The sequence below is a fragment of the Aspergillus caelatus genome (assembly GCF_009193585.1).
Source record: "Aspergillus caelatus strain CBS 763.97 unplaced genomic scaffold BDV27scaffold_267, whole genome shotgun sequence".
Lineage (NCBI taxonomy): Eukaryota > Fungi > Ascomycota > Eurotiomycetes > Eurotiales > Aspergillaceae > Aspergillus > Aspergillus caelatus.
Window position 1 is genome coordinate 1 of NW_022475530.1, and position 23,753 is coordinate 23,753.

Below are 23,753 nucleotides of genomic sequence, written 5' to 3' on the forward strand. Positions count from 1 at the left end.
TTAAAAAAAAAAAAAAAGCGAAATTGAAACATGGCGCAACTAGGTCGGCTTGTCGCATCCGATTCTGCCTAGTAGTGCCTTGCGATCGCTCTGCTCGCCGAGTCGAACCCGCCCACGTGCGCGAGGGCGTACGGCAGACGATCCATTCGATCGGCGCCATTCGGCATTAGTACCATCAGCGCTTGTTGCACTTCCATTGGGGCCATCCTTGCTCGAGATTCTCGTTTCCACCTCTTCTTCTTCGTCGTCACTGCGCGAGTCTTCTGCATTTCCAGTACGGAGAACACCAACCGCCACGCGGACGACCATCGCGAACCAGATGATGGATAACACTTGAAGAAATAGCAGGAGGGATAAAAAGATCCACTTGATGGTGCGGTTCATGCAGATAGGACCGTCGATGTTCAAGAATGGGTAAAAAAGGTGGGTCAGTTGATCGGGGTACCCATCGTTCGAGATCATTTCGGCTGTCGTTCCGGAATAACAGCCGTAAGACATCCTCGCGGGGACCTCCTTAAAGATGGACCAGCATAGCAGAGGGTACATTATATGACGTGTGATCAACCATGTGAGCATGAAAACAACGAAGGCAACGTTGCAAGCCAGTTCGTACCCAAAGTACTTCAGTATCTTTGCCGTCTATTCATGCAGTCAGTATATTGGATCTTTAATAAGACATCGATTAAGACTTACTGGCAACAAGAGATCCACAATATCCATCAGACACAGAACTACATTAGAGACGTTGTAGAAGCCGTATATATAGGCGGAGGTTAAGAGAGTGCTGGTTATGATGTGATGGGTGAACATTTGATAGTGGTCTTTTCTCCGCTCCTCGATGTTGATGACAAAAATCTGCTGCAGCCAGAATGAAAGCTGCGCCAGGAGATACCACTTGAGCGAGCCTGAGACGCCGCGAGCAGGCCACTCATCCCAGATGGCCGCAAAATCCATCCAGTGGTTGGAGTTCGACCAAATGTACTAGATCGACAGTCAGTGTCCGGAGCAGGCACACAATTTAGGAGAATTGTACGAACCATGCCGAAAGTCCAGAAGAACGCATAGTACAGCCACATCCAACCTTGTTCAGCAAATCGAACTGAAGCTTTCCGTTTCAGTCCCGCATGCATCGCAATTGGTCGAAGAACCCAGTCAATTACAATGGCCCGGATGGCCGTAAAGGCGATCGCGGAACTAGCGACAAAGTAAATATCATCCCATCCCTGCACGTAAACGCCTTGAGAAGCTTGATAGTAAGATAGTTGGAAGAACGGAGCGGTATAAGGCCTTAAAGAAGGGTAGAGATGGTGAACGGCCAATACCATGGAAAGGATTGTCAATGAAATTCCTGTACATCAACCGACCGTTAGCAAGGACAATGTCACTGTTTGTTCTCCTCTCTAGGAGCCCACGCATAGAAATCACATAGATGGCAGTCGAAGGAGCACGCAAGCAGAACGAAGGAGGAATCCGAATCATTCATGCGTACCGATTTGATTGTCAACCACCCATTCTCGGAACGTGGTTTCTTTCACGGCAGGGCGGTGGCCTGTGGAAACACAGGCATTGAGCTCCGTGACCGATTGCGACGGCGCTTCTTTTGTCATGACGAGAAGACTCAAGTGTTGGAGGATCAAAGGATCCTAAGATGCCTAGTAAGAACGATAACTGTTCTGCACCAATGGCGGAACCAACAAAGAGGAAAATGGAAAGGACAGGGTAGAGAAGCGGGCGAGAGTGGTTCCCGACCACTGTTCCGTCGCGGTTAAGCAGTAGTTACTTAGAATCCGCGGTTCCGCTGCGGGTACCTCTTTTTGTTGGGTTTGGCTGGCCTGGAATGCCTGGAGTCTCAGGCAGATCAAGGGACGGGACCGTTGTGGAAGACCAGTCGGGATCACAAAATAAATAATATCCCTTCAAAACCAAGGGACCAAATATGTATATATGGATCGATACTCAAAAGGAAAGAGAATCAACTTCTCTTTCTCAATACAGAAGGGGAAATGAAGTAGAGAAAAAGTAGAAACAATAAAAAAAAAAAAAAAAAAGAGACAAAGAGAAAGAGAAAGAGAAGGAGATGAGGGGAGTGTTTCACAAGAGGGACGGCCCACAGCCAGTTACGTATGCAGTACTTGGGATTACTCTGGCTCTACCTAAAGACCTGAAGTATCAGGGAAGTACTCCGTACCACCACCACCAAATGTGTCATGGCACACCGCCTGTGAAAATCCATCACCTTAAGGTTCCCAACCTCCGCACGGCTTTCCCCAATGGTCGTGGTGCTTCTCTACACACGCTCTTTCTAGAGGCTGTTCCATTTCGGTTGGTCTACGACTAATGTATGATTCTTCGGGTCATCTGGTTATCTAAGGTCTAGTGCTACGACCCTGGAGGAGGAGCGATCGGTCCATCAATTGGAATTTAGGGTTTTAAAGTCCTGCACTAAAGGAAACCACCTGACCCTCTTTTCCTCTCCCAACGATGCGGAGAATTGTCATAGTCGTCGAGGATCAGCATGGACAATCGTGATGTAAATTTGGAGGTTTAACTTGCTACTCGTTTTATTCCACCATACTACTCTTTATAACGCTGGTGGGAAAATAATAATGTACACATATTTATTTGTATTTATATGGCGCATTTAAATATAAATATCTACAACAACAGATACTATGATTTCTCGTGAGGCTCAGCATCATTATCCAAGCCGACCGTCACTCCATTGACATATTCCGCCGCGCTAACACCCAACTTGGCCAAATCCACCCCTCCTTCACCAGCCATCGCCCGCGACATAGCTCGCACCACTTCTTCTTCTTCCCAGATATTAGTCGACGGATCGCCACCGTCGGCCTTAGCGGTGTCCGCGTTCATCGCAACAACTGCCCGCCAATATGCATCATCTCGGTCTTTCAGCACTTTGTCCCTGACAACCGCATTGCGAGCCACGTTCACGGCGTGGAGCTTCGCAGTGGCTCCAGACAGAGCCGACAGGGAAGAGCCCACCAACTGATCCACTTGTTCCGCTTGGGAGGGAGGAGTGAAGAAGAAACGGTGGGTGGCCGTCACATAAATCAAGAAAGAGCAGATGCCGTCAAAGATCGCAAACGCCAAGGGCCGCAACAGGGTGATCTGATGGTACAAACTCGATGGCGGGCTGATACCGGCCCGTACGGCAGCGGACGCTGACTGCACTGGATCGTAAGTGAATACGATGTAAGCATCTAGAGTAGCCAGCGCGAGGCCCGCCATCGTGAATTTGTTGCGCCAGCCTGCCGCCTCTCGACCTGCGAACGGTGCCGACGTAACCAAGCCCACTATCACCATGTGTAGGAGATGTGGAAGTATCGTGTGGAAGGGAAGATAGTATAAAAGGTAGGTGTTTATATTGTCGAGCGAGCAGAACTGACATCCTGTCAACGTTTCTGGCCCAAAACGTAGATACACCTTTCTGGCCCCCAGCGACGTGAACTTGGACCGTAGTAATATGTCCGCGTCTGTCAACGTGTTCTCTGGTCTATAACGCGCCAGCCGATTGAATACGACGTCCGTCGGGGTATTGAGGCGAGAACGTGTCAGAGCGAAGATATTTGGGCTCGGCGCATGGGGATTAAACGGTAGGCTAAGGAGTAAGAAGAAAAGAATCGCAAAGAAGAGGACATTCAGGGCACGCGATGCATTCTGAGGGAGAGCCCGAGGCGCTGGACGTGATGCTAATGCGACTCGCGTACTCCGGTAGAAGTTGACGATACGAGGTACAATGATCGGTGCGAAGAAGATCAGGAGAGATTTAATGCTATGATAGGTCAGTGTCAATAGCACCATTCCCAGATGTCTGGAATACATACGTTCCAAAGGATATCCCTAGTTCCACCATCTTTCCGATTTGTCGTATAACGTTAGCTGTCGCATCGCCCGACGTCACTTCGAAAGAGTTGAAGCTCAGGTGTCATAAACGCCCCCTTCGGTCGATCTTATCGGCGGCGGGCGCCAAGCGGCGGTTGTTATCTACCAATAAGATTCCGAGTTGTGGACAGTGAATCCATACCAGGGGCAATACATTGAAATTCCCTTGTACTTTCCACGTCAGTACCCCTTACGATGGACAGAACGGTGTAGCCATGTCCATGCATTTGGTTTCTAAGTCCTATCGTGTTCGCATGGTCCGACGATGATCATACATACCCTTATCATTTCATTGCTACGAGATCATAAGCGAAGAAGCAGTATAGAACGTATGATATTCCAAATGAACTCGGTCGCTAACTTCTTAACAACACACGCTTTATAACAAAATTCAGAGATATCATTCATCCGCTTAACGAAAGATTTTAGTCATCTGGTCCAAAGCGATTAGAATTAAACATGCCCAGACTGCATCGCCGGATGATGGGCTAAGTTGGGGATAGCAACGCCTGATGAATCTCTCGAGTATTTTGATGACGCTGCGTCGTCCGTGTTTAGTAGTCCGTTTATCTTCAGCGGAAACCGGGGCATGGCCGATTGTCTCCTTGGGATTGACTCTGTACTGTATTTTGGCAGCGTATCTTCTCGCTTCATGCAGAGCTGAAACGACCGTTGGCTGTCAGTTCGCTTGACCACCTTCTGTGGCGCAACTGCTCCATACACCCGGACATGGCGTGCAGTGACACCGCTATTGCGATCAGCGAAGACAAAGCTCTGTAATTCCGTTCGCATTGGTCAGTGTAATTACTATGCCATATCCAGTGAAGAAAGGCTTACCGCGACCAGATTAATAGCGCTCATAATCATGGCCAATATCCCAGCAGAGAGGACAATTTGCCAGAACGAGATTCCAAGGGACTCCTGGCTTGTGGCCTCCGTGTTCAAGTCGCCCAAAATACTGACCCCAAGTATCAGCAACGCCAGTGCCAGGGTGATGAACCCAGAATCCTGACCCAACAGGGGCCAGTTGTGATCAAAATAACCGCGGAAAAAAGGGAGTTCTGAGATTATAAGGATTACTGTTATAATAACCATTTAGCAATTTTATCAGGACGCTTGTTAACAAGGGAGCCGTAATCACTTACTGCTAACTCCGGCGGTCATGACATGAGATGCCGCCTCGAAGAAAAAGAAGCTGCTCAGCAGCGAGATCTTCACCAGCATCACCGCGCAGGCAGCAATGATGTCTAACAGGGCGATTATGTTCAAGACCCGAATCGCATTCAGAATCACAAACCCTGGGCCTGCCAAGGATTCTTTTAATGAAGCCATCATGAGTGCAGTATTACAATGAAGAAAATGCGCCTGTACCTGCCCGTTCAAACTTACGCAAAGCTATACCAAGGGCCTTATAGCAGTGTATTCGAAGAATGGTACTCGTGTGAGATTGTAGAGAGAAACTGATAATAAGGAAGGTGGAAGCGCGGCTGTGAGGACTGACCAGCAGCAGACTGTGTTCGGATACTGAAAGAGGTGGAGAAAGAAAGAGCGACAAAGTCAAGGTTAACCTGAGGGTTAAAGAAGAAATGAGATCAACATAACTCAACCAGGGCATTGCCTCCGGAGCCTTATTGATATGTCCTGGCGCGCCACAAAATTCAGGAAAGAACCTCAAGCGTATTGTCAGACAATGACAATAGGTACAATAGACAGGAGTCGGGCCTGAAACCCATTCAATGTTCCATTGAGCGACAATATCCATTCATCTTCGTCCTGGCACAAACTGTTGCGCTTTCTTTGTCTCTCATCGCAGCTCGGTGTTTCATTGCCTTTTCAACAGCGACTACTCGGCGCTTCCGTCGCATTTTGGTTGGTGCACCCAGGAGCATACATAGGGAAAATACAATCATTAACATTCATGCCCACATCGATATTTACCGTACTCACAGAAGCCCAAGCCTGAGAAGGGGAAATTGACTAGTCGATCACAGACGCTTCCCATGGTATTTCCCCTTCATTGTTCGGCATGCGACTCTCATCGAGTCCCATCACTAAGCTGACTAGGAAATACAGTAAAGAGTTAAGCGCCCACTCCATTATTTATTTTTAGGACTACTTTGCTACTAACCTATAGGATTACCATTGAAACGATGCGGGATGCTTTCTTGCAGGTGCATTAGGGCACTATGTGTTCACCCAATCACCCATTCGATCTAACCGCCCAAAAGGTAGCAGTGCACCTATACCAGCGTAGCTCGTTCTAATCTGAACCAACCCAGTCGATCTTCAGGGCTGTCTAAATTAACCCCTGACTATGTTCACAATAAAATTTTGCTTCTTATATTCGGGGGTGGCTACCTCGCTCCTCATTTTCTGTGTGTATTAGCCCTCCCCCATGAGCGCTGCTGCACAATAATACGATGGTATGTTCCCACAAGATGCGCTCTACAGTCATCGTCAATGAAGCCCTTATTGATCTGATTGTATACCAGTCCAGAAATTTTCTACATACCCTGGTCCCTGGCAACGAGCCAAATATTGAGTAGGAAATCATGGTCAAAGACAAGTGGATAGATAGCCCACACAACAGTTAGTGTCGTTGCAGTCCATGGCCTTAACCCTAAGAACAAGACGAACCATGCGGAGAGGAAGGGAGTCTAATGGGAAGCTATGGCTCCGGGACTTCCTCCCTAATCAGGTTCCACGCGCCAGCATAATGCTCTTCGGTTATATTTCCAAATGTTAGCATTGAGTCTTCTTCGGCTGGCGTGCGAGAGCAGGCGCGAAATCTTCTCATTCAACTAAGTCTAGAGAAAAATGCTTGTGGATATCGGCCTATCCTATTTATTGCTCATAGTCTAGGGAGGATTGTAGTAAAGGAGGTATTCAATCCATGCCATGTCAAAGCCCACGCAAAAGCTGACACCAATAGTCGCTCGTGCAAGCGAGACTTGGTATGTCATATGGAAATATCAGTGAATCAACGATTAGCATAGCGTTTTTTGGGATCCCTCATCCAGGATCTTGGTTAGCACCTTTTGGGGATGTATTCGCTAAAGTTGTGAGAGCTATCCTAAGGAATCCGAGGAATACTTTTATGAATGCTCTCAAAAGCGACGACTTGTATGCCAGGGAAATATCGTCGAATTTTCAACAGCTACTTGAAAACTACCGATATCTGAATTTCTGTGAGACTTTACCGTTGAAGAACTTTGGACTGGTGTGTTTGCTGCCTCGTGCTACGTAAATTGTAATGTTTGGACACTGCTGATCACGAATCCATTTGCAGATTTGCGTGCGAAGATGATGATGACTATAAGCGTGTCTCTTCGCTGATTGCTGAGCTTGTAGCATCAACAAATGTGCCATCATTGAGAAGCTTCAGTACTCCAGGGTCTACATACGTTGCTGAAGAAGTTGACGCGAACTATTGTATGTCAATCAAGATATTGCAACGGGTGCTAATACCAAGTCTTTGCGATAGTAATTCTACCGTACTCGCGTAACCCTGGATTTGTTGGCCGGGAGCCTATCTTTGAGAGTCTGAGGGCCTGTCTTGCTTCATTCGGATCGTTTCATAACCGAATCGCCCTATATGGACTTGGGGGCGTTGGGTTAGTTCCGATATGACACGATCCCTGAACGCCAGACTAACTGTAACAGAAAGTCTCACGTAGCTATCGAATTTGCCTACCGATTTACTACAGAGCACCCCCGGGGCATCTGTATTTTGGGTCCATGCCAGCAGTATCGACCGTTTTAAAGAAGGATACTGTGGTATTCTTGACGCATGCGGGTTTTTTTCCGAAGCAGATAATCGAGATTCTGACAGGGCGATGCTTGTGGGAGAGTGGCTAGAGGAGTAGCATCATGAGTGGCTGCTCATCATCGATAATGCTGACGAAGCCTCGTTGTTTACTTCCGAGGGCAATATCAAACGGGGTAAGATGGGAACAGCAACGCAAGCACATAAGCATCTATCAATCTTGGATTACCTCCCAGATTGCTCCCATAGCTCAATCAACATCACAACTCGAGATCGTGGGACAGGGCTTAAATTCACCAAAAGTTGCGCGCATAATCTCATTGAGGTCGTCCCTATGACGAAGGCAGAGTCAGCATACCTTATCAAATCTTCAGCGACCGAGTAGTGTCCTGAAAACTCAGAAGTAGACGAACTTACTAAATTACTCGAGCATCTGCCGCTTGCGATAGTACAAGCTATGTCTTTCATACAGGAGAATTCACTAATGGTGGGTGAATATATCGATTTATACAATGACAGCGGTGAAACTCGGATGGATTTACTCTGCGAGCCATTTGAAACTTTAGGAAGGGAGACGGAGGTCCCAAATGCCCTTGCTACGACGTTAATGGTTTCCATTAACCACATTAAGCAGCGAGACACCAATGCCATTGAAGTCTTATCACTGCTTGCTTTCCTTGACCAGTACCATATTCCTAAGAGTTTACTCCAAAAAAAAGTGAAGAAGGCACTAGATCTCGTGAAGGCCCTAGGCACATTGAAGGGTTTCTCTCTTATCACCCTTAGCAGGGACAAAGACAAATTTTCGTTCTATCGGTTGGTGCAACTACTGATACGTAAATGGCTGATAATCGAGGACGACTTTGAGGAGAAAGCCGTTCAGGCCATGGATATCCTTGCCGGGGCGTTTCCTAATGCCATTTTTGAGAATTAGAGTATATGCGGAACTTATTTGCCTCATGCCCAGTCAGCCCTCAGGTCTATTCCAGAACTGCATGAAGAGGGCTTGAAGAAGAGAAGGTTATATCTTCAAGAGGGAATATCTTACTACCTGTGGTCACAGGGCCGCTGTAATAGGGCCGAGCAACTAGATCTTCTGATATTGGAGGAAAAGAAGCAGTGCTTTGGTAGGGAACATCCAAAGACTTTGGAGAGTATGGCCAGCCTGGCATCGACATATCAGGACTAGGGACGGTGGCCAGAAGCAGAAGCATTGGATATGCATATTGTCGAGACAAGGAAAAAGCTGCTAGGGCCACGCCACAATCTTACTTTGATTAATATGGCAAACCTAGCCTCGGTCTATTAGTACCTTGGCCAACTCCCAGAGGCAGAGACTCTGAGAATGGAAGTTCTAGAAGAGAGAAAGTCAATCTTCGGTAAGGAACATGGCAGCACAATCGACGCTATGGCTAGCCTAGGGGCTCTCTACCTGTTACATGGCTCAGCGCCGACACCATGGCTCGGTTATATAAAGCTCAAGGAGAATTTCAAAAAGCAGAAGACTTGAGCATCGAAACAATTCGGACAATCCAGAGCGCTCTAGGGCCGAGTCATCCCCTGTATCTCCAAAGCAAGAGCAACTTGACAGGAATTTATACAGAAATCGGAGAATGGGACAAAGCAGAAGGACTACTCATACAGGTATAAGAAGAAGCTGGAAAACAGGAATCGGTTCCATATGATATGCTGGCCAGAAAACATAGACTAGCGACGATATATTGGAACAAGGGACTCGTGAGAGAGTCCGAAAATCTCGAAGGGGGGCTGTTCAAAGAAAGCATTCAAAAGCTAGGTCAGCACCATCCTCTCACGTTGAAATGCAAATACTCTGTGGCAGTGATCCTAAAGCGTCGTGGTCGAGAAGCAGAGGCAATCCAGTTGTTGGTCGAGACGACAAATGACGAGGAACAAGTACTGCGGCCATTCAACGAGAACGCTGTGGCATCTATCGGGACATTGTCGGAATGGTGTGGCGCAGACAAGGCTATAGGCATGCTTCTAGAAGCTCAGGAAGCCCGGAATAAATATTCCCACGTCACAGAGGGCTGGGAGTCTATCTTGAACCTCCCTCAACAGAGGGAATTGAGCTGATGCTGGATGAGATATACTGGGCCACCATTCAAAAGGAAGCTCGTCAGTTATATATAGTATATTAGATTTAGAAGGCCCCTCATGTTTGTCCCAAGAAACGAAATATCTCCTTTGTAAAGACTGAGGCTCCTAACTAATGTAATTGTCCACGTTGAAATAAAAATCTTCCGATAATTGTACATTGTTAGCTACTAGTAGTAATGTTGACTTGGTGTTCCCTCGGCGCGGATGCCTGGTGGCTTTGCAGACTGTTAAATAGGATTAAATGGATACCGGCGGAACCTTCCACGACCCTTGTACTCTCAAAAGTGCTACTTGATTAGATATTGGAAGTTCCTAAAAGCAAACCTTTTTTTTTTTTTTTCCTTTTGAAACGCCCCCTTTTTCCCCCCCATCCCACTCCATCCCACTCCATCCCACCAGCCGCCGCCGCAGACAAGGAATAAATTAAACAAAATTAAGAAAAGAATTATATAGTCATAAACAAAAGGGAAGGAGCCAAGAAGAAAAGTTCAACGTTAATCAAGATGACCCGCGGAAACCAGAGAGACCAAGATCGCATCAAGAACCAGAAAAAAGCACAGAAAAAGGTAACCGACACTTTTTATACACGACTTCTCCCCCAATAGTGTCTATCTTCACTGTTAGGTTTTCGCTAACGCCATATTCCCCCCCGTCTAGAAAACAGCCAACTCTTTGTCTGGGACGCAATTCCAGCAGAAAAAGGAGTCGGATGCTGAGATCATGCGAAGGAAGCAAGCAAATGGTGAGTATTTTTCAATTTGTTCCCCGGTGTCGCACAATCCGCCGACAGTATCATGCTATTTACCTATCACTTGCTAACTCCCGGTACTTGAAATTAGCCGACGCATCGAAAGCCGGATCCGATAAAAAGAAATGACCAGCATTGGCTTGAATCCATCGCATATACCTCCCCCCTCCTCGCTTCAATGAACGTCTTCCTGTGGCATATCCTTCGAGCAACGTCCGCTTTTTTGGATCATAACCATGTTTGTCGGAGCGCATGTGTTTGGAGACATGCCATATGTTGAGAGATGTGACGGGAATGATGGATCTATGCGGGCTATCTTATACTATATACTGGATTCTATACAGGGAAGTTGGAGCTATTGGCGCATATTATTATAGCATTATATCTAGCGAGGCGTTATTCGAACGCTGAGGAGTTTCTATTCTTCGTACGCAGAGCGATGTATCACGAAGGCACGAGAGATTATATTAATCATACCTGTTGCTTAAAAGACTAAGGGTTTCGACATTTGATGGTGTCTGTGGCTTGAACGTGGGTAGCGTGTTGGTTTTCTGAAACCTATAATTCTTTTTTGACAACTTAATTGTAGCCATCCCAGTATTTTCTCGCCATGGTCAGCCAATATTTCCATGGTCGCATTGGCAGAGCTGTATTCCTCATCGATTCATCTTGAAACGTGGAAATAGTAGTATAAGAGGTCCCCGGAATCCTCTGCAGAGCATTGTAGACCGTCTCCTCCAGACCAAGCGACTTAACAGACTGGTCCACAAAGGTCCAGAGGCTCTCGCCTTCCCACCCGACATCTAAAGCGTAGCGGACGACCTTGTTAACAGTACTGGCATGAAGGTTTCCTTTCGGAACAGCTTTCAGAAGATAGAGCATAAACATCCATCCGGATATATCCGACGGATGGCCCAAACACCAGTGCAACATCAAATCAATAGTCGACTCAGCTAAGGAAGAGGGGCCTTCTCGGGAGCCTTCTGTAGCATCGGAAAGGATGTCGTGCACTTGTCTCATATAGTTAAAAGCATAATAGTTCCGTGGGTGTAGCTCTCCGGCCCGATGAACGATGGCTAGCTCAGATTTTAACAAGTCGACACTACTCTCTTGGTGTTGGTTTGTTTCCTCGGACGGGTTGTCGAAGTGTAGTCGTCTCGCTCTCGCCTCGCGTATTTCGAGTAACCGACTTAGTACCCATAATCGATGTTGCCATAACGTCGGAGATTTTGTATGCCGGTGCAAGGGCGAACAAAGATAAGTTGTCATCAGAGTGAGCTCAGCTTCTAGCGCTTGGATAAATGGCCCCGAATCGTCGGAGGAAAAATCATGGTGTCCCTTGAGGGCGTCCAGGCGCCCGCGTCTCCAGTTACATGCTGTAAGATGCTCGCAGTCGAATAACAGGATTATTTCTGTTGAGACTAAAAGGTCCTCGAGGATCGCGTCCGAAGAGCCGTGAGTTACGCTCCCATTCTCATTCTGGGGTATTGTACGTGGGGTTCCGCATTCGAATTTGGACCTTGACTTCTCAAAGAATATACGTCTAGCAGTCACAAACGACTGAACCAGGTATTTCTTTGTAATACCTACGGAGCATTCGTCTTGAAGGAGGGGACCAAGCGTTGGCGGGAGAACCTCGATCTCAAGAACGCGGTTGTTTCTGGTCGCAAAGATCCGGGCAAGTTCTTGGAACGCATTGTCTGAGGTGGACATTGGGGTGTTTCAATATATCCCATCACTAAACAAGTCAACTGTCATTTACCATGGCGTTGACAATGGCCTTGTGTGTGGTAGTTTCAGGCGGCTACAATCAGATGCTGTGTTGAAAGGCGGGCAGAAACACCGCCGGACGGATTTATGGGGCAGAAACGAGAGAGAGGCCAACATGACAACGTCATCCAAGTTACGAGAGTTCATTGTTCCACAACATTTCCGACTACGTGTCCAGCTTCTCCTTTTCACTCTTCTTCAACTTGTTCTCCTGACCTAACCTGCTAATTGGGGTTTTCGTCATTTTGAGATCGCACGGGGCAGGTCTAATTATCTCTTCAGCGCAGGTGGGTGCTGTGGTCTCCCACAAATCCAAAAAAAAAGTAGCTGTGCAGTCAGTTCCTTCTGCCAATCGTACATTTCTACCACGGCCTAAATTACACACTTCACGATGTTATCCCTGATCTGGACGATCCTTTTCCTCCATGTTGCCATCTACGTGGTGAATACTGCTGGCGCAAGCACGATTGATAGCTTGGTACGTCCTAATGTTTCCTGATCAAGCTACACCCAGTCACACGGTTCAAGCCACTTCAACTGCTACCTTGATCAATTGTCATTGACTGACAAGGCTTTTCACCTCTAGCTATGGCTCCTCTACCTGAAATTGCCCACATCAACTTCGAAGAATGCGCGGGAACAGAGCCGGTTGAAGCGCGAAGCCCTCGAGTTGAAACGAGACATGAACAACACCAGCTCTCAGGATGAGTTCGCAAAGTGGGCTAAGCTTAGGCGTCGACATGACAAAACTATGGATGAGTACGAACAGCTGAGTATGTGATGTGCCTACCGCCCTCTTGTCTACATTCTCGTTGAGCCATACCTCCATAATTAATGCTGAGGCTGACTAAATATACCACACCTACAGACAAAACACTTTCGGCACAGAAGAGCTCCTTCGACTGGAGTGTCAAGATCGCCCGGTGGCTTAGCACGAACGGCTTGAAAATCTTCCTTCAATTCTGGTACTCGAAGACGCCTGTTTTTGCGCTCCCGGAAGCGTGGATCCCCTACTACGTGCAATGGATTCTGTCATTCCCCCGAGCTCCTATGGGGTCGGTGAGCGTTCATGTTTGGAACAGCGTGTGCGCGACGGCAGTTACGGTTACGGCGGAGATGGTCACATCGATGTTTCTGCAGAACGGACGACCTACTCCGGTTGCTACGGCTCAAAAGACGCAATGATTGACGGTTGCCATGTTACATATTATGGATTGCATGAGAATGTAAAATAAACCAAGAGTTTATTCTGTTAGAATAAAATGATATCTATCTAATAGTGTACAACAATGATGTTCTTCAGATATGAAAACAATCGTTTATCGTCAACAACCCCTTACCGTAGTAGGGATTTCAGGGCTTGACTCTATGATTGGTATATCATCATGCGAACAGTGCAAGAAACAGCAAAACGAGATGTAAACAAGGGAGTCCGACCCCTGCGACAGGGCTTCTGTGCTCGGCTCGATGTGAAGCCAACAAGGTGCACCGCTTTACCATAAGCTACAGACTCTGGAAGATAAAAAAAAAGAAGTGAACTCCTCGCCTCAAGAATGAGCCCCATTGAGTTACCCAGTCCCTGCAAGGGAACCAGGCAATCGCATGACTATCCAAACACGACGAATGGCAACCCAGATAAACCCCTCTCCGGCACCCAGCTATACCACCATTGTTTCCACCGTGGAAGGCGTCGGATACAAACAAGATAACGGGAGGGAATAGGGCAGTCAGCCGCTATCGAATTGCTTCTATGGCGGCGCGTTTCCGCAATGCCTGACCGATATGAAGGTCAGGATGTCCGGGGACTTTCTCCCAAAGCCATTGCCTCTCTTGAGGAGAGGAGAATATCCGGCTAAGAATATTCTGTGTGTGAGCTTTGAATGCGATCCTTTGAGCGAGAAGTTGGAAAGAGAAAGAATTCGAGAGCGAAAAGTTCCGCTGGGGCTTTTTTTCTAGTCTTTCGGCTGATCGAAGTGGTTCCACTAAGCCTTCTGTGGGCTAGCGTAGCCACGTGACTTACATCCTGGAGAGCCAATGATGTCCTCTACACTGTGCCGGAAATTGTATGTGTCGGACTGTATGTAGGAAAAGGAAGCGTTGCTGGAAGATATCGCCATTATTCTTTCAAGTATTGGAAATCTTAACTAATGTGACTTAGAGTAGGAATATAAAACATGTAGCCGCTTTTTGTCCCATGGCAATGGAGAAAACATAATTTATGCTATGAAAGTTACAAAGAATGTTAATCTGGGATTTACGCCTTGGTCTTGGTCTTTTTCGCCTTCTTAGCCTTTGCTCCAGCCTTGGTGGCAGGCGAAGCAGTTGCTGCAGGAGTCTCCTTCTTGGGTTGCTCCTTTGGTATCTCCTGTTCGGTTGGTTGTGCGACCTTCTTCTTGTCCTTCTTAGATTTCTTTGGGGTATCATCAGCAACCTTCTTCTCCTCCTCCTTTGGGGCTTCAATAGCCTTGGCAGATTCTTCGAATACTGTCTCCGAAGCCTCAATCGTCTTATTCTCTTCCTGCTGAATGGGGACCTCGTCGACACTCTTCAATTGGGGTAATTCGAGCTCGTAGCCCAGAGCCTTGAGTTTCTCAGCCTTGGCGAGTCGTCTCTTCTGTTCGCGATCGATGCGCTCCGACCACTGCTCTCTGGTCTTGGCCTTGTCCAGTCGCTTCTTCTCAATTCGGTTCCAGGGGGTCCGCTTAAACCGTCTGTTGGCGCCCTTCCAGAGCTCTGAGTGCAATTGTTCCTGGGGTACGTATTTGCACTTCAGGATATGACCATACATCAGATAGTTATCCATGGTCGCCGCGACAATCTTCGCCACGGAGGTGGAAGTGAACTCAATGAAAGCGTAATGCTTCGAGCGGCCGGTAATGCGATTCCGAGAAAGACGCAGACGAGAGATTTCGCCGAATTGCGAGAAGTAAGCTTTCATCTGATGTTCGTAGAAACCGTGTGGAATGCGTCTGTAAAATGGCTGGTTAGACCCAATTCACCAATAAACGAGTAAGGGCTGGAATACTCACCCGACGTATACAGTACCTGGCTCTTCTGCCTCTTGTTTGTTTTCCTTCTGTTTTTTCAAGATCTTTCTCTTGGCCTTCTTAGAATCAGGAATCTTAGGAACCGGTTGGTCGGGGTTAAATCCTTCATCGCCGGACTCGTCCTCATCCCCGCTGCTCTCGAAGCCCTTAATGAGCGCGGCGGTCCGGTCATCCTCTTCCTCATCTTCACTAGCGCTAGCACCAGATGCGGCAGACTCTTCATCGCCTATCTCCTCATCGTCCGACTCTTCTGCGACAGGCTCTGGTTTCTTGGCCTTGGTAGTCTTTGCCTTGGGAGCGGGGGCTGCTGTACCATCCGCCTTCTTAGTCTTCTTGTTGCTCAACTTCTTCTCTGGCTCGGCCTTGGTCTCAGGGACATCCTCCGATTCGCTGTCGTCGTTGTCGCTGAGGAAATCGGCAGCGCGCTTGCGAGGCTTGGCCTGCCTTGTCGGCTCGCCATTGACCTTCAACTTTGTGGCAGGCTTCTCTGCACCACTTCCCTTGTTCTTCTTCAGAATAGGCTTGGGGCTTGCATTTGTGGATTCGGCGGGCTTGGCTTCGACCTTCTTGGTCTTCTTTGCGGGCGAGTCGGCGGCGGCAGTAGCGGCGGCAGCTGTGACATTGTCAGTAAGTGGCACGGGAACCGATCCGGAAAAATCTGAGCGAAATAGAAGAACAACATACCCTTGCGCTTCTTATCCTTCTTATCCGGGGCCATTATGGCATGTAATAATAAATTGTAGGCTGTGGTTGAGCACTACAATCCAAACCTGTTGATAGTAAGAGGGTGCGGAAACTTTTTTTTTTTTTTGCACGTATTTTTTCTTTCTTCCGACGGGACGCCAAGCGGTGAGCTTCCGTCTCAGTCTTAGTCTTATCGATTTACTAAGTAAACCTCCCTCGCCTTTCACTGGCAACCACAACAATTCGCCGTAATAAAACTGCTCTTATTTCCCTTTTTTGTTTTAAAGTAAAGCGGATGCCATGGGGAAGAACAAGAATGCGACCAAAGCACTGACACAGGAAGAAATCTGGGACGACTCTGCGCTCGTCCAGAGTTGGGACGAAGCAGTAGAAGAATACAAGGTACCTTTTGCTCCCTCTGAAACCCGGCGCACGTGATATGCACCTCTAACAGACCACCGAATAGCTCTACCACAGCATCCACGCCAAAGGGGAAAATGTCGAAGATGTATTGAGGGATGCTCAAGAGGCTGAAAATGGACAGGTAGTCCAAGGGGATGGTCAAGGAGTAGTCGACGAAGATGACCATATGGAGGCCGATGTTGACGAGCCGGTAATCGATCCAGTAGCGGCATCCTCTGAGGCTCAGAACATTCCACGGGCGGATGTCTCGCAAGTATGTGGTCGTAGCTACACCTAATTTATGACAAGGCAACTAAATTTTACTATAGAGCACAGCCAGCCCAGACGTTCCTGTTCAAGGAACGAATCACACGGCTGGGCCCAGTCCTATGGCAGCCGCCATGCCTCAGACAGTGTTATCCCAAGGTGAGAGGGTCTTGCATCCATATGCCGTTATATAAGCTGACTTTATGTATGTTTTAGTTCAAGATGAAGGACTGAAGAATCTTATGATGTCCTGGTACTTTGCGGGGTATTACACTGGTCTTTACGAAGGGCAACAGAGAGCAAACCAAAATAAGAGTTCATGACCCATTTCTAGCTGCAAGTGATGGGCAACTTACTATCTCACTATCAAATCAAGAGGTGACATCAAACGCCACTGCACCCACCTGTTGCCCCCGCAGGCGACTATTCCAGATGCCGCGGTCTGCGAAGCTCAGTTGGTCATACTTCTGGGTGCGTCACCGGGTTAGGGAACATGACTCGCCATACCAGAGGCCTATTTTTCTTTATTTGGAGGATTCCCAGATGTGTAAGTGATGTACTATATGTGTATTCTAGGGTCCCATGTGTGGTCTGCTTGGTTCAAGCAGCTATTGGCAGCAACTATGTATGATAATCCCTACTTATGCTGGAGGCCAGCCCTATACACAAGTCTTCAGAACCATAATCTCAACTTTCATGTTTGACCTTTCGCCCGTGAGCTGAGCGTTATAGCAGAATTTCAACAACCTCCTGCAGGCAAGGAAATGCGCCCGTACGTTAATCAAACGGGTTATTAAGTTACTCAAATACATTGCTACATCAAACAGGTTTTCCAATAGGGACTAAGCACATATTAGATTGTTCAGCTTTTCTTCACACGGTATGTCAAGGAGCGTTTACAGACTAAGGCAAAGCCCAAGTAGTCGGTTAGAAATCGATAGCTAGAGATTTGATTAAGATGTATGGATGAAGTGTTCAAAAAAATGACGCCTAACTTGCTCCAACAACCCTGGATCCAATACAGTACCTCCCGGTCCAACATTTACAGCAGCACTTTGCCCAGGACAGGGCCGACGACAGGAAGCTTAGTGATAGCGTCTTCTTTATGAACAGAGCTAGAAGCGGCTGGAGCTGCAGAGGAGCTGCTGGCGGGCTGCTGCTTCGTGGGAGTAGGAGTGGGAGCAGGCTCGTTTTGCTTTCGCTCTTCCGTTGGAGGCTCTGTCTGAGCGTTGGCTTTCGGTTCTGGTGAGGATGAGGGCTCCTCGAGATCATGCACTTTCTGTGCGGTTTGCTCTTCGTAGTTGTCCTTTAGGGACTTGGTTGCTGATCCACTGCTGGAAGGCGTGGGAAGAACAGAGTGGGTATCGATGGGCGTGGGCTTCGGCGTCTCATCATCGTCATTGAATTCTTTATTCATCTCCTGCGCCATGTGGGTGACAGACTGGGTCCTATCAATCACCGGTCCCTCAGGCGTATTCAGCGTATATCTCACCTTCACCGCATCGTAGGCAAAATTCGCCCTGCCGCTGGGGGCAACCTCACCGGCAGAGGAGGAAGGGTCGGCGGGCTTGGCCGGCAAAGCAGAGCCCGTAAGGGCTAAGATGAAGCAAACAGCATAGAAAGAGAGTGTAGTACGAGCCATTTTGACAACTGTATGAACTGGGATTGCAACGAGAAAGAATATCAATTGAAAGGAGTGAATAGGCCTATGGAGACAGCCGAAATATTTGTATACAACTTTCAGAGGGAACGTGCTCCAGAACGAAAGACTCACTCTCTCTATGGAAAGCGAACCGATCATTTATAGGGAAGACAGGCTATCAAGACGATAAATACACAAGGACATACATACATACCCAAGGGAGGCAACGGGGCATTTCCCAGGGTTTGCGAGGTGGATTTGCGTATGGTCTTTCTTTCTCGCGACAATATTCAAGCACCATACGATGGCAAAGCAAGGGAGTAAGGGAGCAAACGGTATGTCAAATCAACGGCATGGACTCCTGTAGTTATTTCATCATTTGATTGGAAGGTGTACGATAATTAGATTGTCAGAATACTACATTCCCAATCCTGGGATGAGAAGATCTTTCCAGATATTGCAGCTCGCCCTTGGCTGGGGTAACATAACTGGTCTGATCGACATACCCCTTGGGATCAACCGATTAAGCTCTACCGTCTGTGTCGAAGCCTGCCGCAGGTGACCGTGGAAGCCCTTCCCGCCGCCTTGGCTTTGCAAAACACGCCACAAATTTCCAAGGAGGCAGACTAGGACATGCCTTGAAAATCTTGACTACGCAATGCACATTCCGGAAAATTACAGCGACACAAGTCGGAATGTATCTCCCTACTTTGACACGTACCACCCCATTTGAAACAAAAGGTGGACGCAACACGAGGGAGCGTTTAGAAGTGGACAATGTCCACGAGTCGTTTTCGGCACGGTTTTGACCTCGAATATCATAGAGCAGTGACGGACGAGACTTCGAATATGCCTTGCTTGACTTTTTCTAAAAAAAAAAAAAGTCTTTGCGGTTCTACGAGTATATTGACCTGTTTGTTAGTCTGTGAGCGGTTTCAGTTGAGCAAGGGAAAGATCATCTTCTCTCCTGGACTATAATGAAAAAGATTGGCAATCAACCTTCCTCAAGACGGAGATGGTTGATCGCTCAACTCGATACGGTAGGACAGACATGCGTCCTCATCAAAAATCCCTCAAAAAGGGTGTATGCTCAAAGCGAACCCAAACAACCCCGGAGTCGAACCGGTTACACCGGATGGCAGGTGATGGGATTAGAACGAGCACAGATTCATTGCTCTCGGTCTCTGTCTAAAATTTGCAGACGGAACGGGAGCTTTGAAGGTCAAAACCTCCATCAACAAGGGTATGTCGGAGACCTGAAATATGTTGAAGAAAGGAAAAGCCGGCGGCAAACAAACGCCGAAATTTATTCGGTGGAGCTTGTGGGATGGTTATGTAATCTACAGCTAACAACTAACTAAATCCTACTAGCTAGTAATACGGCTGTACGATATTCCGGTTCCTTGAATAACTAATTACTTAGTTCGTCATTCTAACTATGTATACGGAGTAAACAATTTACAAATACGAAGATGGTAGGGCAAACGCAATAGAGGACTGTGACAAGGTTATCATCGCCTTTTGCACTCCACACCGACCTTGATCTAGAAACGAGCGAGAACCCTGTCCTGGGTGTCGGATAGTGCCCACTCACTGCTGTGGTTCTTACTCAATACCGTCTTTGCCTGCTCGGCTGTGAAGCCCTTGGCTTCAACAGCCGGGTTGTAGCCAAGACCGTTGATCTTTCCAACAGCGTCCGACGGCACGAGCGTCGCAACTTTTCCATCCGCTCGCTTGTAGACAGTCACGACGACTGCGCCTCCCAGACCCAGGTTGTGTTGCAGGGCGGAATCCGTTCCATCAATCAACCGGTTGTTTGCCCAACCACGCAGGTGCCACACCAGTTCCGCGCACTGCGCAAGACCCGTCGCTCCCAGCGGATGACCCTTTGAAATGAGGCCTCCCGATGGATTAATCACCATCTTCCCCCCATAAGTAATGTCGCCCCGACGGACCATCTCATGCGCCTTACCGGGCTCGGACAGCTCCAGTGCATCGATCGTTATCATCTCATTAGCGGAAAAGCAGTCGTGCAACTCGCACACCTTGATATCCTTTACATTCACGCCGGCTTCCTTAGCAGCCGCTCGGCAAGCATTACGAGACATTCCGAAACCCATCAAGTCAATTGAACTTCGGTTGTATAGGGTGCTATTGTCGGTGGCCAGCTGTTGACCCGCAATCAAGATCGCCTGGTCCTTGAGATGCGGCCGAGCATCCAGGAATTCTTGGGAAACGATGACAGCGGCAGCGGCGCCATCCGATGTCGGGCAGCACTGAAGCTTGGTGAGTGGCTCGTGAATCATGGGCGCCTTGAGAACCTGCTCAAGGGTGTATTCGGTCTGAAACTGCGAGTACGGGTTGCGCTTGGAATGCTCATGGTTGATACGGCCTATCTCGGCAAAGTCTTCGTTCTTCGCTCCATACCTATACACCATGTCAGTTAGATTCTGTAGAAACAGATAGATGGGCCGCGGAGAGCGTACTTCTCCATGTACTCCCGACCAGCATTTCCAAACATTTGAGCTGCGCCAGGAGCGTTCGTGACTCCCCTGGTCTCAGCCATCATCATTCCAAACAAGCCGGTGGGGTTCTCTCGGTCATTGTAAACCGACTGAAGGCTTCCAGGACTCATCTTCTCGAAACCGACTACGAGAACACAGTCGGCGGCACCGTGAGAAACCATCGTACGGGCCATCGCCAAGCCAGTGGAGCCCGTTGAACAGTTGTTGTTAACATTGTAAATGGGAATCTGTGTTAGACCGAACTGATAAAACACACGCTGGCCGCAGGTACTGTCACCATAGACGTAGCACGCAACCCCTTGCTCAACATCGTCGTAGTTGATGTGGGCATCCAGCATGGCCTTGACACCAGCCTCAAAACCAAGCTCATGATAGTCAACCTTGCCCCGGGGTTTGATAAATTTGGTCATGCCCACACCTAGGACATAGGCGGGAGACGTTGCTTTCTTGCCCATTGTGACGATAGGTGGTTATCGGAGACTCTAATTGATAAGGAGGGAAGAAAGGAGAGAGAGAGATAGAGAGAGAGAGAAGTAAAGTCCGTGTGGAATACTGTAGATTGACTTGAGATGGAGAACTGGGAAAACGTTGTTCATTTAAAACATCATGGCACTATTATAATAATCGGGTAAGGAAGCAGCATATGAATCCTTGCAGAATGATTTACTGCGGAGAAAGCCACACGGTACTTTTTGCGGGGAGCCGCCGACCGAGGTCCCGAGGATATTCTTTGTTCCCTTTGTCTTTGTGTACGTCCTGCACAACTCTTCATATCTCATGCCTTTCTGCTGTACGATGCAATAGCAAATTACAGCTATTGCTTTTTGCTGATCATCTCGCTTTGAAAATCAAGGGTAGTCATGGTCAAGCCTCTCCTGTTTTTCTGGTCCATCTCACATGATTGCGTTGTACATACCTAGGTCGGCCGTGAGGTTCCGAGGGTTGTACGATCAGATCAAGAGAAGTACAATGTCTATGGAATTTGATCAAAAAGAGGTATATAATTTGGTCCGAGGTCATCAAGAACTTGTTGGGCCACAATATCTTGGAGGGTGATGAGTATATATCGGGTTCGGTACCGCGGAATATTAGCCGGGTTCATGCTTTGTTACATATGTATAATGCATTCATGAAATGAACAAGAAACTTGTCCTAGTGTAATGGGGGTTGAACAAGCACTACATAGTAGAGCTAGTTCCTCTGTTCTCAGATCTTAAGGTTGTCAAGTATAAGAAGCACAGGTATGATTGAGCTTCGAAGCCGATTCCCACCCAAAAGTCCCCAATCACATGGCATATCAACTTTCCAAGTGGGGTTGGGACAGGATTTAGCTGGTAAACGTAAACCGGATCAAAGCTCACTTCAAGTTGTTAAGTTGATGATGCCCTGATATTCTGGCCAGTAACATGGGTGATGTACTGAAGGGGACCAAAGTTCGGGCAGCTGTTTGTCTCTCTGATTGCGAGTCAGATTAGTTAGACTACCTACTACATAGCTCTTACTAGTAGTGAACCTACTATTACGACACCATTCTGCGACTAGGGATGGTCGGGTCCATTACATAACCGTGGTACGGGCAACGATACACTCTGTCGATCCATAAGCTTCCTGACGGTGGAGATATTGAATGATAATCGTCAGTTGCTTTATGAGGCAATTTTGCTCATCTTAATATTTTCATGAATCGAGTAGTATTTCATCATAGACACGGACGAGGATTCTTTTTGACTTCATCATCATGAGGGGCTTTTTCCAAATACGCACGATCAAAAGAATAGATATGAAGGTTTACTCCATGACTCTGGGGGAGGGGGAGGGGGAGGGGGAGGGGGATAGGATGGCTGTCGTCTACCTATCATTCAACAAAGAATTATATACTCCGTCAATAACTCAGGCAGTATCTAGTCTAGGTCATATTCTAATGATTTGTCCCTGGCACTCACCTAGACTAAATCCGGAGTGGTCCACCCATCCTCTTCATTCCTCAATCAATCAGAGAGTCCGTTGGTTGGGCGGGGTAGACGGAGCGGGTGTTACCACCGCCCGGACTGGTTTGGTCCGATACGCTTTTACGCCCTTGCCACTGGTGGGCACTGGTCAATTTCTACCCTAAAGGGGGGGGGCAGTACCTTGACTCAGGAAGGATAACCAACAACAAAACGATTGCTGAGTAGTACTCGGGACTTAGCTGTCTTATGGTGGAAGGTAATTGGAATGAGAGAGAGAACAAAAGTAACATTCGAATCTTACCATACGCTCATTGAGTAATAAGTGGTACCTTTCCAACTAGAGTCCAGCAATGGGAGGATCGACCTCTAAGGAAAAGTAGGGTGGGTTTAGTGTGTATGGTGGAGGTCGTACTGGATGCCTCACGACGACGTCACTGGACAGACAGTCTAAACCAGTTCGAGCGAACCGACCAGTTGAAAGGGGAGAAAGATGATCCACTATTGACTGTCCTCAACCACATACCTGCTGGGATTTCTACTGCAATTGTAATTTAGCAGCTGGAACTTACCTAAATTACCACCAACTGTACTAAGTTACAGTCCGTGCCTACCGACTAAGATCATGGGCAGCTGGTGATCCCCTCAACCTTCTCCCTCTTCGATTCATCCCATTCGAGTGTGTTCACTAGCATTGGGTTTTCTTCCACACCCACCAAAGTGGAGGTCTCGTCCCTGGAGGTATGTTTGGTTTTTCTCTCTGGTTTTGCATTTGCTTTTCGCACAATGGTCCCAAGACGAAGAAAAAGAAAGACTGGGTAGAGAAGAGGTGAAATGAAGTAAAGGCCGAGTGTGGTCGATGAAGCTGACCCTATGGTTCCTTTATATAGGTAGCTCCTGAATTGCACTATTTTTTTCTGCCATCGGATTGT

General features: G+C 47.7%; 11 protein-coding genes across 11 annotated transcripts; 4 read left to right on the top strand and 7 right to left on the bottom strand.

The window, feature by feature from the left end:
- Positions 1-14: 14 nt before the first annotated feature.
- On the bottom strand, positions 15-2,044 carry BDV27DRAFT_136226 (putative longevity-assurance protein (LAC1)). Its single transcript, XM_032068717.1, has 4 exons — positions 1,490-2,044; positions 1,038-1,348; positions 694-981; positions 15-639 (listed from the first exon to the last, which is right to left on the bottom strand). The coding sequence occupies exons 1-4, from the start codon at positions 1,605-1,607 to the stop codon at positions 40-42; spliced, it is 1,317 nt and encodes a 438-aa protein (XP_031922453.1). The 5' UTR covers positions 1,608-2,044; the 3' UTR covers positions 15-39.
- Positions 2,045-2,601: 557 nt separating this feature from the next.
- Positions 2,602-3,925, bottom strand: BDV27DRAFT_136227 (uncharacterized protein). Its single transcript, XM_032068718.1, has 2 exons — positions 3,849-3,925; positions 2,602-3,796 (listed from the first exon to the last, which is right to left on the bottom strand). Exons 1-2 carry the CDS (start codon positions 3,875-3,877, stop codon positions 2,671-2,673), a joined length of 1,155 nt encoding a protein of 384 aa, XP_031922454.1. The 5' UTR covers positions 3,878-3,925; the 3' UTR covers positions 2,602-2,670.
- Positions 3,926-4,359: 434 nt separating this feature from the next.
- BDV27DRAFT_162683 (uncharacterized protein) lies at positions 4,360-5,238 on the bottom strand (the record flags this gene model as incomplete). Its single annotated transcript, XM_032073425.1, has 3 exons — positions 4,360-4,680; positions 4,744-4,985; positions 5,052-5,238. The coding sequence occupies 3 exons, from the start codon at positions 5,236-5,238 to the stop codon at positions 4,360-4,362; spliced, it is 750 nt and encodes a 249-aa protein (XP_031922455.1).
- A 1,306-nt stretch (positions 5,239-6,544) lies between these two features.
- On the top strand, positions 6,545-9,766 carry BDV27DRAFT_149624 (uncharacterized protein; the record flags this gene model as incomplete). Its single annotated transcript, XM_032071088.1, has 12 exons — positions 6,545-6,647; positions 6,769-6,860; positions 6,966-6,967; positions 7,196-7,268; positions 7,526-7,579; positions 7,614-7,748; positions 7,782-7,947; positions 8,074-8,549; positions 8,736-8,826; positions 8,875-8,972; positions 9,003-9,138; positions 9,324-9,766. The coding sequence occupies 12 exons, from the start codon at positions 6,545-6,547 to the stop codon at positions 9,764-9,766; spliced, it is 1,869 nt and encodes a 622-aa protein (XP_031922456.1).
- Positions 9,767-10,293: 527 nt separating this feature from the next.
- On the top strand, positions 10,294-10,667 carry BDV27DRAFT_149625 (4F5 domain protein; the record flags this gene model as incomplete). The annotated part of the gene is made up of 3 exons (XM_032071089.1): positions 10,294-10,356; positions 10,448-10,532; positions 10,630-10,667. 3 exons carry the CDS (start codon positions 10,294-10,296, stop codon positions 10,665-10,667), a joined length of 186 nt encoding a protein of 61 aa, XP_031922457.1.
- A 287-nt stretch (positions 10,668-10,954) lies between these two features.
- On the bottom strand, positions 10,955-12,354 carry BDV27DRAFT_55071 (uncharacterized protein). Its single transcript, XM_032076908.1, has one exon. It carries the CDS (start codon positions 12,249-12,251, stop codon positions 11,118-11,120), a length of 1,134 nt encoding a protein of 377 aa, XP_031922458.1. The 5' UTR covers positions 12,252-12,354; the 3' UTR covers positions 10,955-11,117.
- Positions 12,355-12,618: 264 nt separating this feature from the next.
- On the top strand, positions 12,619-13,584 carry BDV27DRAFT_55077 (guided entry of tail-anchored proteins factor 1). The gene is made up of 3 exons (XM_032076909.1): positions 12,619-12,786; positions 12,895-13,081; positions 13,177-13,584. The coding sequence occupies exons 1-3, from the start codon at positions 12,700-12,702 to the stop codon at positions 13,491-13,493; spliced, it is 591 nt and encodes a 196-aa protein (XP_031922459.1). The 5' UTR covers positions 12,619-12,699; the 3' UTR covers positions 13,494-13,584.
- An 834-nt stretch (positions 13,585-14,418) lies between these two features.
- BDV27DRAFT_136242 (RNA-binding protein) lies at positions 14,419-16,148 on the bottom strand. The gene is made up of 3 exons (XM_032068719.1): positions 16,040-16,148; positions 15,338-15,968; positions 14,419-15,277 (listed from the first exon to the last, which is right to left on the bottom strand). Exons 1-3 carry the CDS (start codon positions 16,071-16,073, stop codon positions 14,563-14,565), a joined length of 1,380 nt encoding a protein of 459 aa, XP_031922460.1. The 5' UTR covers positions 16,074-16,148; the 3' UTR covers positions 14,419-14,562.
- A 6-nt stretch (positions 16,149-16,154) lies between these two features.
- BDV27DRAFT_136243 (uncharacterized protein) lies at positions 16,155-17,465 on the top strand. The gene is made up of 4 exons (XM_032068720.1): positions 16,155-16,441; positions 16,506-16,715; positions 16,771-16,867; positions 16,925-17,465. The coding sequence occupies exons 1-4, from the start codon at positions 16,340-16,342 to the stop codon at positions 17,029-17,031; spliced, it is 516 nt and encodes a 171-aa protein (XP_031922461.1). The 5' UTR covers positions 16,155-16,339; the 3' UTR covers positions 17,032-17,465.
- A 285-nt stretch (positions 17,466-17,750) lies between these two features.
- Positions 17,751-18,350, bottom strand: BDV27DRAFT_149630 (uncharacterized protein; the record flags this gene model as incomplete). Its single annotated transcript, XM_032071090.1, has 2 exons — positions 17,751-18,149; positions 18,201-18,350. 2 exons carry the CDS (start codon positions 18,348-18,350, stop codon positions 17,751-17,753), a joined length of 549 nt encoding a protein of 182 aa, XP_031922462.1.
- Positions 18,351-19,817: 1,467 nt separating this feature from the next.
- BDV27DRAFT_136247 (putative sterol carrier protein) lies at positions 19,818-21,605 on the bottom strand. Its single transcript, XM_032068721.1, has 2 exons — positions 20,837-21,605; positions 19,818-20,777 (listed from the first exon to the last, which is right to left on the bottom strand). Exons 1-2 carry the CDS (start codon positions 21,328-21,330, stop codon positions 19,895-19,897), a joined length of 1,377 nt encoding a protein of 458 aa, XP_031922463.1. The 5' UTR covers positions 21,331-21,605; the 3' UTR covers positions 19,818-19,894.
- Between the last annotated feature and the right edge of the window lie 2,148 nt (positions 21,606-23,753).